This window comes from Oratosquilla oratoria, chromosome 2, assembly GCF_046742065.1.
Source record: "Oratosquilla oratoria isolate Oo_2021 chromosome 2, ASM4674206v1, whole genome shotgun sequence".
NCBI lineage: Eukaryota > Metazoa > Arthropoda > Malacostraca > Stomatopoda > Squillidae > Oratosquilla > Oratosquilla oratoria.
This window is the reverse complement of record NC_134778.1, coordinates 79366625-79379124: the sequence shown is the minus strand read 5'-3', so window position 1 is coordinate 79379124 and position 12500 is coordinate 79366625. Positions and strand designations below refer to the sequence as shown.

At 38.4% G+C, this 12500-nt stretch overlaps 1 protein-coding gene across 1 annotated transcript in view; it reads left to right on the top strand.

Moving 5' to 3' along the window:
• LOC143036471 (roundabout homolog 2-like) overlaps window positions 1-12500 on the top strand; it is a 261373-nt gene that overhangs the window by 83727 nt on the left and 165146 nt on the right. The window contains exon 3 of the mRNA XM_076203867.1: window positions 160-290. Within this exon, the coding sequence (XP_076059982.1) occupies window positions 160-290 (131 nt within the window). The remainder of the gene's footprint in view (window positions 1-159; window positions 291-12500) is intronic.

Sequence of the window (12500 nt, the reverse complement as noted above, 5' to 3'; positions counted from 1 at the left end):
GCCTGTATTTTTTTCCCATCATTATTATTATTATTTTATTGTATTTATTAATTTTTTCATTCCGAACTCATTATGGACTGAAATCCCTTCAGTCACAATGCTAATCAGTGTAAGGCATTACCGTTGTGATTCACTGACGCCGTAATTCTTCGTTTGCAGACACGAAGTAGTGGACGAGGGGAGTTTGGTCATCAGAGCGGTGGAACAGAGCGACGCCGGGCAGTACACCTGCGTGGCCTGGAACCTGGCTGGATCGAAAACCACCGAGCCAGCAACCCTATACGTTCATAGTAAGTGTTTTCTCTGTGTCTTGGAGTAAGTGATCGAGTTTGATCCTTTATATATATATATATATATATAGTGACCTCCCCCAGAGACTCCTGTCGTCCTCGCCTTCCACTAGTGACCTCACCCAAAGATTTCACTTGACATCTCCTTCTAGTGACCTCATCCAGAAACTTCTAACCTCCAGTGACCTCTCCCAAAAATTGGGATGACCTCTCCCAATACCCTTACCATCCTGCTTTTTAAGGACTGACAGTCGGCCAGAGACCATTCACATTTCCCTTCATCTTCGACGATAGCAGACCTAGTTAGCCTTGATATTATAGTTCTTCTCACCCTGAAGAAGCCTCCGTGAGAGCCGAAAAGACTTAAGTTTTCGGTGATTGTGTCAACAGCTTTTGTACTGTTACCTTGTGTTATTATAACCATTGGCATTCAGCAGCGCCTTTTACTGCACCCTCTTCTCCATGATTTTGAAATCATGAATGATTATGTTCATACTTTGAGCTGTGAAGACAAAAGGTTATTCCTCAAACTGAAGAATTTGAACCTCAAGATAGCCGAAGCTATTAGCGCAGTTGATTTTAATCAAAATTGTCTATGTGAAAACCTGTGCCCTAGAAATATATATATATATAAATGTATATGTTTGATACAAAGTAGGCAAAGGGCATGTAGAGACAAACACAAACTCAAACACTCGTACACACATACACACACACACACACACACACACACACACACACACACACACACACACACACACACACACAGACGACTCGATGGTACAGCTGGTAGAGTTCCCGGCCGCCACTACGGTGGTCTGGGATCGAATCTCGCCCAGGGCTGAAATAATTTCAGTATCGTTGCGCTGCGAATCGTTACTCCAACTCTCATGGGCGGGGAGTTGGGTGTGTGTGTGTGCGTGTAAGGTCACGGCATTACCCATAGATCGGTCATATATGAGCTCTGAGCTCTCTCCAGGGAAGGAAATAGCTGTCGATCACGAGTCCAAAACGTGATCGAAGACAATGGTGAATCACACATACACATAAAGGTACTCACAACATACACGTACCCAATCACCATCGTGCTCATAAACAACTGTGCGTGAGTCGTGTATATGATATGCCCTGGATGGCGTGTGGAATATCTGTAATCACGGATTGACTGAGCGGATTGAAAGTAACGCTATATTCCGCTGTAATTGGTGGTGTTATTAAATTCTTTGTTTCCTTCCTACATCAGCGTTGGCATGACATCTTTAAATGAAAACATAGCGAACATGAGCCTGTGGGCACAGATGGATTTATGAACAAGAACGAAAGGTCACAAACACAAGACGAGAATGTTATTTCAACACAGGGTGACGTGTTCTTTGGATTTAATTGCTTACGACATCCCGTAGATTTTATTCAGAACTGAAACAATTACAATCCATCCCTTTGGCGTTGCAACGCACCGTCCAAATGTTGTTCTACGAAGCTCAGCCCTCAACGCAATCGACAAAGCACATTATCAAAGCGAAGAGGTCTCATTGGCCGAACGGATTAGAGCGTCGCTACTTGCGGCGGAGGTCGTGGTGACAACAGTTCGATTCCTGCCGCCAGCGAGTTGGACCAAGAGCATGGTTCAATTCCACGCTACAAAGTCCTCAGTAAGAGACACCGTCCTAGCCTCCTGATAGGAGGAGTTGACGACGTTAAACCGAATCAACGTTTTCTACGAGGCCCCACTTAGCCAGAACAAAATCTAGAGCGTTTGTTAATGTTGCTAAGGTAACACGGTAATCCATCAAAGGGATTTTCTTGCGAATTAATATTAGATATTATTCAGTTGAAACACGCCACACGTTATGAAAAGCGACAAGTAATGTATTATTAATGGTAGGTCGTTGAACTGGCTAATCCAGAGTGGCCCTCGGCAAGTAACGAGTGAGAATGAGAGAGAGAGCTTTGCCTGGAAAGGTCCCCTGCAGGACCCCCGGCCTGTCCTCTGCGGAACGACACAGCCTCTCTATCTCACTACAGCGAAGTAATCTGGCTTGGCTATTGCAGCCCGTTAAGTGTTGAGTCGTTTTTTATGTGTGGACGCATATATCGTATACGAGACATACGAGATAGAATAAAGCTGAAAATACTGGTGACCTTTCCATATACTTCGATACAGTTTTTATATTTCCAACTTTTTCCCTTTTCTCTGACAGTGTTTTGATTTTTGTTTTTCTCGTATGTTTTTGTCGTTTTTTCTCTTTTTACTATGGTTTATATATATATATATATATATATATATATATATATATATATATATATATATATATATATAAATATATATTGTCTATGATAGCATGAAGACAACACAATTTCCTTGTTAACTTGTTCATTACTGCGAACAAGGCGACGTATTTCAAGAGGCAATCTATGGAGATCAGCAGAGGACATTACATCACTGAGACAGGATAGTCAAACTAGTAGATATTTTGGTACCAACGTTTAGAAGGTACAAAACTTCATTTTCAAGGCAGAATTAATACATACAATGGTCAATACGTAAATATACAGGAATAGTGTTACATAGAATTAGCTAAGGAAATGTCACAAACAAGCAAATAATAAGCACGAACCTAGGAGAGGTCGACAAAAGAAAAAAAAAAAACAGCAATGACAAATGATCACCCACGCCATGGGGTGGTCAATTGGTCACAGCGCTGTGAGGGTGGAATAGTAGACATCATCATTATGGAAATGTTCGACCATGGCTTTGGAAGAAGGGAGAATTTGGAGATCTTGAAGCTGTTTATTCATGTCGGGGTTGCAGTGTTTGATATGCAACGCTTCGAGAATCGCAAGTATTCTTTGGTCTTTTTCCGTGGCAATAATGGAAGTGCCTTTCACGAGGTTCTCACTTGTGAGTCGTAGTTGGTGGTGGTTTCTGAAATGGTTTTTGATGGCGCCTGCAGATAAATAAAGAGTAAGCCTTCTCGATACTTTAGTAGTGGTCATACCAATACACGACGCATGAGACCCACAGTCCTCATGTTAGCATACAAATTTGTATACGGCATGACTACGTTGAAGGAGAGGGCGTTCAGGAGTGGTGTTATTTTTCATGATCAGGTTGCTAATCCTCTTATTTTTATAGAAAATTATCATGCTATTATATACAACATTTGCCAGAGGGAGAACCTCCTGCCTAAGTATACGCATATATATATATATATATATATATATATATATATATATATATAATATATATAGAGTGTGTGTGTGAATAATTTGCTAGTGGACAGTGACATCAATCATACAATCTCCATGACCGTCGCGCAGAGGATTCGAACCACTGCCTATAGACCCAAGAGAGTCCACAGCACCCGCCTTTGACCACTCGACCACAGACGATCTAAAAGTGTACGAACTCGTAATCTATCTGATTACCGAGATTGGGGAGGGTGCTAACTGCCCCCCATATAAACCCCTTTTTACAATACACCTAATCGCACCAGTGGGAATGGTAAGGACTAGAACGAATCCCCCTCACGCTTCTCGTCATCGTAATTATGTGAATAATTCGCTAGTGGACAGCGACATCAATCATACAATCTCCATGACCGTCGCGCAGAGGATTCGAACCACTGCCTATAGACCCAAGAGAGTCCACAGCACCCGCCTTTGACCACTCGACCACAGACGATCTAAAAGTGTACGAACTCGTAATCTATCTGATTACCGAGATTGGGGAGGGTGCTAACTGCCCCCCATATAAACCCCTTTTTACCATACACCTAATCGCACCAGTGGGAATGGTAAGGACTAGAACGAATCCCCCTCACGCTTCTCGGTCATGGAGATTGTATGATATATATATATATCCAGGTCCCTCGGTCTTTTATTTCTATTTTATTTATTTATTTATTTAGTTTTTGCCTTTGCCATGTTAGATTTCTCTACCTCATTTCCATAAACGTTTATCACATTGGGCTGTCGTTCTTCCAACCTCCGATTAATCGACGGTACCACCCATTCTCACATTTTCCCCCCCCGTAAAATTACTATGGCAAACAATTTTGTTTTCTCAGCAAAAATACATAGAATGGTCCTTTGATATGCTGGAGGATATTTTATATTTTTTCCTCCATCATATCAGATTCCTTCCCGAAAGCTGCGGTCTGCAAATCTGCTCCAGCAGTCGGACAAAAAATAGCCCAGTGTGATAACACCTTTACATTATATATTATATATTTTATATATATATATATATATATATATATATATATATATGTATATATATATAATATAGTATATGTATATATACATATATGTATATATATGTATATATATATATATATAACATATAATATATGTATATATATATATAATATAGTATATGTATATATACATATATGTATATATATATGTATATATATATATATAACATATAATATATATATACATATATATATATATATATATATATATATATATTTATTTATTATTTTTTTTTTTTCCTCATACTACAGTATCCTCTCCTCTTCGGCTTATTTATTTCTTTTCTTCTTTCAGCCCTCCGTCATCTGTTATTCTAATCTCTCTCTCACTTCCCTCTTTCTTTGCTTGTGCTTCCTCCCCATTTCCACTTGCTACCATACGAGTAAATACCCTTTTGTTTTATTCCTTCTCACCTCATTAACTTTGTTCGTTTTTTTTTATTTATTTATCCACCTTTCTTGTCTCTTCATCTCTTCCTCACACACGTAGTTATTTCTTCACCTTTCATCTCCCACTCTTTTGTCTTATATTGTTTTTTCTGTTCTTTTGTGTTTGATTATTGTCTTTCGTCCTCTGTCGTTTATAGCTGCGTTTTACAACTTTTTTCATCACTTCGATTATATCTCTTGTCATTTTATTTCTTCTATTTCTTTTTCTTCATCTTCTTCTTCCTCTTTTCTTGTTGTTCTTCTTCTTATTATTATTTTTTCGTGTTATTGTTAGTATTATTTTTTCTTGTTCTTATTAGTATTTTTTCTTGTTCTTCTTTTACTTCTTATTCGTTTTCTCCTCCTCCTCTCCTTCTTTTTCTTCTACTTCTTCTTCTTCTTCTGCTTCTTCTTCTTCTACATCTTCCACATCTTCTTCATCTTCTTGTTGGTCTTTTCATTATTATTGGTCTTCTTATCATTATTGATCTTTTCCTTTTTCTTCTTTTTCTTCATTCTTTCTATTCTTTCTTCCTCTTCTTTTTCATTCTTTCTTCCTTGTTTTCTGTTTTTTTTTCTTGTCTATTGTTTTTCTTGTTTTCCTTTTTGTTCTTTTTTGATCACCTTTGTTTAGTTTTTTTTCTTCTCATTTTTCTTCTTCCTCTTTTTGTTTTTTCAATCTTTTTGTTCTTTTACTTCTTCGTTTTCTTCCTTTTCCCTTTGTTTATTCAAATTTTCTTCGTTTTTTCTTTTCGTTTTCATATTGTTCTTATCTTATTTTCTGTTTACACTTCCCATTTTCTTTTGTTCACATTTCACAACTTTCTTTATCTGTGGCCGTCGCGTATCACTATTGATATTTACCAATTTCTAATAATTTTTCCTTTGTCTCCTGTTTTTCTCTCCCTCTCTATATTTTTTCTTCCTCAAAGCGCCCTTTGTAGTTTGCTTGTTTTTATTTTTATTTCTTACTTTTTGTTCGTTTTTCATTTCCATCGTCCTAAGGCAATCTGTTACGGTTTTAGTTTATTCTCCACATCTTCCTTAATCTCCTCTTCCTCCTCCTCCTCCTCCTCTTCTTCTTTTTCTTCTCTCTCCTCCTCTCCCTCCTCCTCCTCCTCCTCTTCCTCCTCCTTTCCGCCTTCTCCTCCTTCTCGTCTTTGTTCTCCTCGTCCTCCTCCACCTCTTCCTCCTCTTCTGTTTCATAGCCTTTCGCATCATACTTCTCCTCCTCCTCTTACTCTTCCTCTCCCTTTTCTTCCCCCACTTCCTCCTCTTCCTCTTCTTCCTCCTCCTTCTCCTCATCTTCTTCCTCCTCCTCATCTTTCTCTTTATCTTCCTTCTTTTGTTCTTCCTCTTCTTTCACTATTTTCTTCTCTACCTCCATCTCCCTTTTCTCATCTTTCTCTTTTTCTTTTTCTCTTCTTTTTTCATCATACTCTTCCTCTTCTTCCTTCTCCTCTCCCTTCTCCACTTCCCCTTCCTCTTCTTTGTCCGCTTCATTCCTCTCCCTTGAATCCTCAACCTTCTGTTTTTTACTATTTTTCTTTCCTCTTCGCTTCGTCTTTATTCATCTCTTCCTTTTCTGCTTCTTCTACATCTTCCACATCTTCTTCATGTTCTTCTTGTTGGTCTTTATATTATTATTGGTCTTCTTATCATTATTGATCTTTTCCTTTTTCTTCTTCTTTTTCTTCATTCTTTCTATTCTTTCTTCCTCTTCTTTTTCCTTTCTTCCTTGTTCTCCGTTTTTTTTCTTGTCTATTGTTTTTCTTGTTTTCCTTTTTGTTATTTTTTTGATCACCTTTGTTTAGTTTTTTTTCTTTTTTCTTTTTTCTTCTTCCTCTTTTTCTTTTTTCAATCTTTTTGTTCTTTTACTTCTTCGTTTTCTTCCTTTTCCCTTTGTTTATTCAAATTTTCTTCGTTATTTCTTTTCGTTTTCATATTGTTCTTATCTTATTTTCTTCCTTTTTTTCTTGTTTGGTTTTCTTTTCTTTATCTTTTCTTCATTTTAGTGTATTTTTCCCTTTCTTTACTCCACTATCTTCTCTCCGTCTTCCTATTTGTCCTCATTTTTTCTTCCATTTTCTTTCATTTTCACCTGTTTACACTTCCCATTTTCTTTTGTTCACATTTCACAACTTTCTTTATCTGTGGCCGTCGCGTAACACTATTGATATTTACCAATTTCTAATAATTTTTCCTTTGTTTCCTCTTTTTCTCTCCCTCTCTATATTTTTTCTTCCTCAAAGCGCCCTTTGTAGTTTGCTTGTTTTTATTTTTATTTCTTACTTTTTGTTCGTTTTTCATTTCCATCGTCCTAAGGCAATCTGTTACGGTTTTAGTTTATTCTCCACATCTTCCTTAATCTCCTCTTCCTCCTCCTCCTCCTCCTCTTCTTCTTCCCTCCTCCTCCTCCTCTTCTTCTTTTTCCCTCTCCTCCTCTCCCTCCTCCTCTCCCTCCTCCTCCTCCTCCTCCTCCTCCTCTTCCTCCTCCTTTCCGCCTTCTCCTCCTTCTCCTCTTTGTTCTCCTCGTCCTCCTCCACCTCTTCCTCCTCTTCTGTTTCATAGCCTTTCGCATCATACTTCTCCTCCTCCTCTTACTCTTCCTCTCCCTTTTCTTCCCCCATTTTCTCCTCTTCCTCTTCTTCCTCCTCCTTCTCCTCATCTTCTTCCTCCTCCTCATCTTTCTCTTTATCTTCCTTCTTTTGTTCTTCCTCTTCTTTCACTATTTTCTTCTCTACCTCCATCTCCCTTTTCTCATCTTTCTCTTTTTCTTTTTCTCTTCTTTTTTCATCATACTCTTCCTCTTCTTCCTTCTCCTCTCCCTTCTCCACTTCCCCTTCCTCTTCTTTGTCCTCTTCCTTCTCTCCCTCATCCTCAACCTTCTGTTTTTACTATTTTTCCTCCTCTTCGCTTCGTCTTTATTCATCTCTTCCTTTTCTGCTTCTTCTTCTACATCTTCCACATCTTCTTCATGTTCTTCTTGTTGGTCTTTATATTATTATTGGTCTTCTTATCATTATTGATCTTTTCCTTTTTCTTCTTCTTTTTCTTCATTCTTTCTATTCTTTCTTCCTCTTCTTTTTCCTTCTTTCTTCCTTGTTCTCCGTTTTTTTTTCTTGTCTATTGTTTTTCTTGTTTTCCTTTTTGTTCTTTTTTGATCACCTTTGTTTAGTTTTTTTTCATTTTTCTTCTTCCTCTTTTTGTATTTTCAATCTTTTTGTTCTTTTACTTCTTCGTTTTCTTCCTTTTTCCTTTGTTTATTCAAATTTTCTTCGTTTTTTCTTTTCGTTTTCATATTGTTCTTATCTTATTTTCTTCCTTTTTTCTTGTTTGGTTTTCTTTTCTTTATCTTTTCTTCATTTTAGTGTATTTTTCCCATTCTTTACCCCACTGTCTTCTCTCCGTCTTCCTATTTGTCCTCATTTTTTCTTCCATTTTCTTTCATTTTCACCTGTTTACACTTCCCATTTTCTTTTGTTCACATTTCACAACTTTCTTTATCTGTGGCCGTCGCGTATCACTATTGATATTTACCAATTTCTAATAATTTTTCCTTTGTTTCCTGTTTTTCTCTCCCTCTCTATATTTTTTCTTCCTCAAAGCGCCCTTTGTAGTTTGCTTGTTTTTATTTTTATTTCTTACTTTTTGTTCGTTTTTCATTTCCATCGTCCTAAGGCAATCTGTTACGGTTTTAGTTTATTCTCCACATCTTCCTTAATCTCCTCTTCCTCCTCCTCCTAATCCTCCTCCTCCTCTACCCCTATCCTCCTCCTCCGCCTTCTTTTCTTCCCTCTCCTCCTTCCTCCTCCTCAAGCCTTTTCCCTCCCTCTCTTCCTCTCCTTTCTCCCCTTCTCCCTCTCTTCCTCGTCTTTCTCTCTTCCTCCTCTTCCTTCATCCTCCTCTTCATACTTTCCTCATCTTACTCTTCCTCTCCTCTTCTTCCTCTCTTTTCTCCTCTTCCTCTTCTTCCTACTTCTCCTTCATCTTCTTCCTCCTCCTCATCTTTCTCTTTATCTTCCTTCTTTTGTTCTTCCTCTTCTTTCACTATTTTCCTCACTCCATCTCCCTTTCTCACTTTCTCTTTTCCTTTTCTCTTCTTTTTTCATCATACTCTTCCTCTTCTTCCTTCTCCTCCTCCTCTCCTTCCCTTCCTCCTTTTGTCCTCTTCTTTCCTCCTCTCTCTCCCCTTCTGTTTTTACTATTTTTCTTCCTCTTCGCTTCGTCTTTCTTCCTTTTCTGCTTCTTCTTCTACATCTTCCTTTCCTTTTTCTTCTTTTTTCTTCATTCTATTCTTTCCTTCTTTCTTTCCTTCTTTCTTCTTGGTCTCCTGTTTTTTTTTTTCTCCCTCTATTGTTTTCCTTCTTCCTTGTTTTCTTTTTGATCACCTTTTTTTTCTTTTTTCTTCTTCCTCTTTTTCTTTTTCCAATCTTTTTGTTTATTTTTTTCTTCGTTTTCTTCCTTTTCCCTTTGTTTATTCAAATTTTCTTCGTTTTTTTCTTTTTCTTCCTTATTTTCTTTTTTCCTTTTTTCTTTTCTTTATCTTTTTTTTCATTTATTTTAGTGTATTTTTCCCTTTCTTTACTCCACTGTCTTCTCTCCGTCTTCCTATTTGTCCTCATTTTTTTCTTACATTTTCTTTCATTTTCACCTGTTTACACTTCCCATTTTCTTTTGTTCACATTTCACAACTTTCTTTATCTGTGGCCGTCGCGTAACACTATTGATATTTACCAATTTCTAATCTTGTTTTTTTCTCTCCTCTCCCTCTATTTTTTTTCTTCCTCAATCTTCGCCCTTCCTCCTCCTCCTCTTCCCTCTTCTTCCTCCTCTTCTCACTCCTCCCTCCTCTTTCTCCTCTACCTCATCCTCCTCTTCTTCCTCCTCTCTTCCTCCTTCTCCTCCTTGTTTCCCTCCTCCTCCTCCTTCTCCTCTCTTCCCTCCTCCCTTTCTGTTTCATAGCCTTTCGCATCATACTTCTCCTCCTCCTCTTACCTCTTTTTCTTTTCTTCCTTTCTCTCCCTCCTCCTCCTTCTCCTCATCTTCTTCCTCCTCCTCATCTTTCTCTTTATCTTCCTTCTTTCTTCTCTCTCTTTCACTATTTTCTTCTCTACCTCTCTCTCCTTTTCTCATCTTTTTTCTTTCCTTCTTCACCTTCTTTCTCCTTTTCCTTTCTTCCTTCTCTCCTTCTCCACTTCCCCTTCCTCTTCTTTGTCCTCTTCCTTCTCTCCCTCATCCTCAACCTTCTGTTTTTACTATTTTTCCTCCTCTTCGCTTCGTCTTTATTCATCTCTTCCTTTTCTGCTTCTTCTTCTACATCTTCCTCATCTTCTTCATGTTCTTCTTGTTGGTCTTTATATTATTATTGGTCTTCTTATCATTATTGATCTTTTCCTTTTTCTTCTTCTTTTTCTTCATTCTTTCTTCTTTCTTCCTTCTTCTTCCTTCTTTTTCTTCCTTGTTCTCCGTTCTCCGTTTTTTTTTCTTGTCTATTATTTTTCTTGTTTTTCCCTATTTTGTTCTTTTTTGATTCACCTTTGTTTAGTTTTTCTTTTCTTTTCATTTTTCTTCTTCCTCTTTTTCTTTTTTCAATCTTTTGTTCTTTTACTTTTCTCTTTTCTTCGTTTGGTTTTCTTTCTTTATCTTCTTCATTTTTCTTCGTATTTTTCCCTTTCTTTACTCCACTATCTTCTCTTCATCCGTCTTCCTATTTGTCCTCATTTTTTCTTCCATTTTCTTTCATTTTCACCTGTTTACACTTCCCATTTTCTTTTTCACATTCACATTTATCTTTCTTTATCTGTGGCCGTCGCGTAACACTATTGATATTTACCAATTTCTAATAATTTTTCCTTTGTTTCCTCTTTTTCTCTCCCTCTCTATATTTTTTCTTCCTCAAAGCGCCCTTTGTAGTTTGCTTGTTTTTATTTTTATTTCTTACTTTTTGTTCGTTTTTCATTTCCATCGTCCTAAGGCAATCTGTAACGGTTTTAGTTTATTCTCCTCATCTTCCTTAATCTCCTCTTCCTCCTCTTCTTCTTCCTTCTCCTCCTCCCCTCCTCCTCCTCCTCCTCCTCTTCCTCCTTTCCGCCTTCTCCTCCTCCTCCTCTTTGTTCTCCTCGTCCTCCTCCACCTCTTCTGTTTCATAGCCTTTCGCATCATACTTCTCCTCCTCCTCTTACTCTTCCTCTCCCTTTTCTTCCCCCTCTTCCTCCTCTTCCTCTTCTCCTCCTCCTCGTCTTTCTCTTTATCTTCCTTCTTTTGTTCTTCCTCTTCTTTCACTATTTTCTTCTCCTCTATCTCCATCTCCCTTTTCTCATCTTTCTCTTTTTCCTTTTCTCTTCTTTTTTCATCATACTCTTCCTCTTCTTCCTTCTCCTCTCCCTTCTCCACTTCCCCTTCCTCTTCTTTGTCCTCTTCCTTCTCTCCCTCATCCTCATCCTTCTGTTTTTACTATTTTTCCTCCTCTTCGCTTCATCTTTATTCATCTCTTCCTTTTCTTTCCCCCTTCTCCCACCTCTCACTACTCTACCTCCTTTACCTCCTCATTTTCATTTTCTTTCTTTTCTGTCTCTTCCTCTTATTTTTCTTTCTTATTCACTTTTCGTCTCTTCCCCTTTTGTCTTCGTCCTCCTTTTCTTCCTCCTTTTCCTCCATCTTTTACATTTCCTTCATTTTCCTCATTCTCCTTTTTGTCCTTCTTATTCACCTTTCGATTTTTCTCCTCCTCTTCCTCTTCCTCCTTTTTTTTCTCCTCTTCCTCTTCGTCCTCCTTTTTTTCCTTTTCCTCCATCTCTTATATTTGTTCTCATCTTCATTTTCCTCCTATTTGTCCTTCTATATCCACCTTTCATTTTTTCTCCTCTTCCTCTTCGTTCTTCTTTTCTTCCTCGTCCTTATCTTCCTCTTCGTCCTCCTTTTCTTCCTCCTTCACATCCTCTTCCTCTTCCTCCTCCTTCAGATCCTCTTCCTCTTCGTCTCCTTTTCTTCCTCCTTCACATCCTCTTCCTTTTCATACTCCTTTTCTTCCTCCTCCTGCTCATTCCTCTTCGTCCTCCTTTTCTTCCTTCTCATCCATTTCATCCTTTCTTTTCCTCCTCCTCCTCCTCTTGCTTTTTATGCTCCTTTTCTTCCACATCTTCCTCCTCCTGCGCTTCCTCTTCGTCCTCCGTTTCTTCCTCCTCCTCCTCTTCCTCCTCATCCATTTCGTCCTCATTTCTTTTCCTCCTCCTCTTCCTTTTTATACTCCTTTTCTTCCACATCTTCCTCCTCTTCCTCTTCGTCCTCCTTTTCTTCCTCCTCCTCCTCTTCCTCCTCATCCATTTCGGCCTCCCTTTCTTTTCCTCCTCCTCCTGCTTTTCCTCATATTTCTCCTGCTCTTCCTCTTCCTCCTCCTTTCCTTCCTCCTCCTCCTCCTCTTCCTCCTCATCCATTTCGTCCTCCTTTCTTTTCATCCTCCTCCTCCTTTCCCTCATCTTTCTCCTCCTGCTCTTCCTCTTCGCCCTTCTTTTCTTCTTCC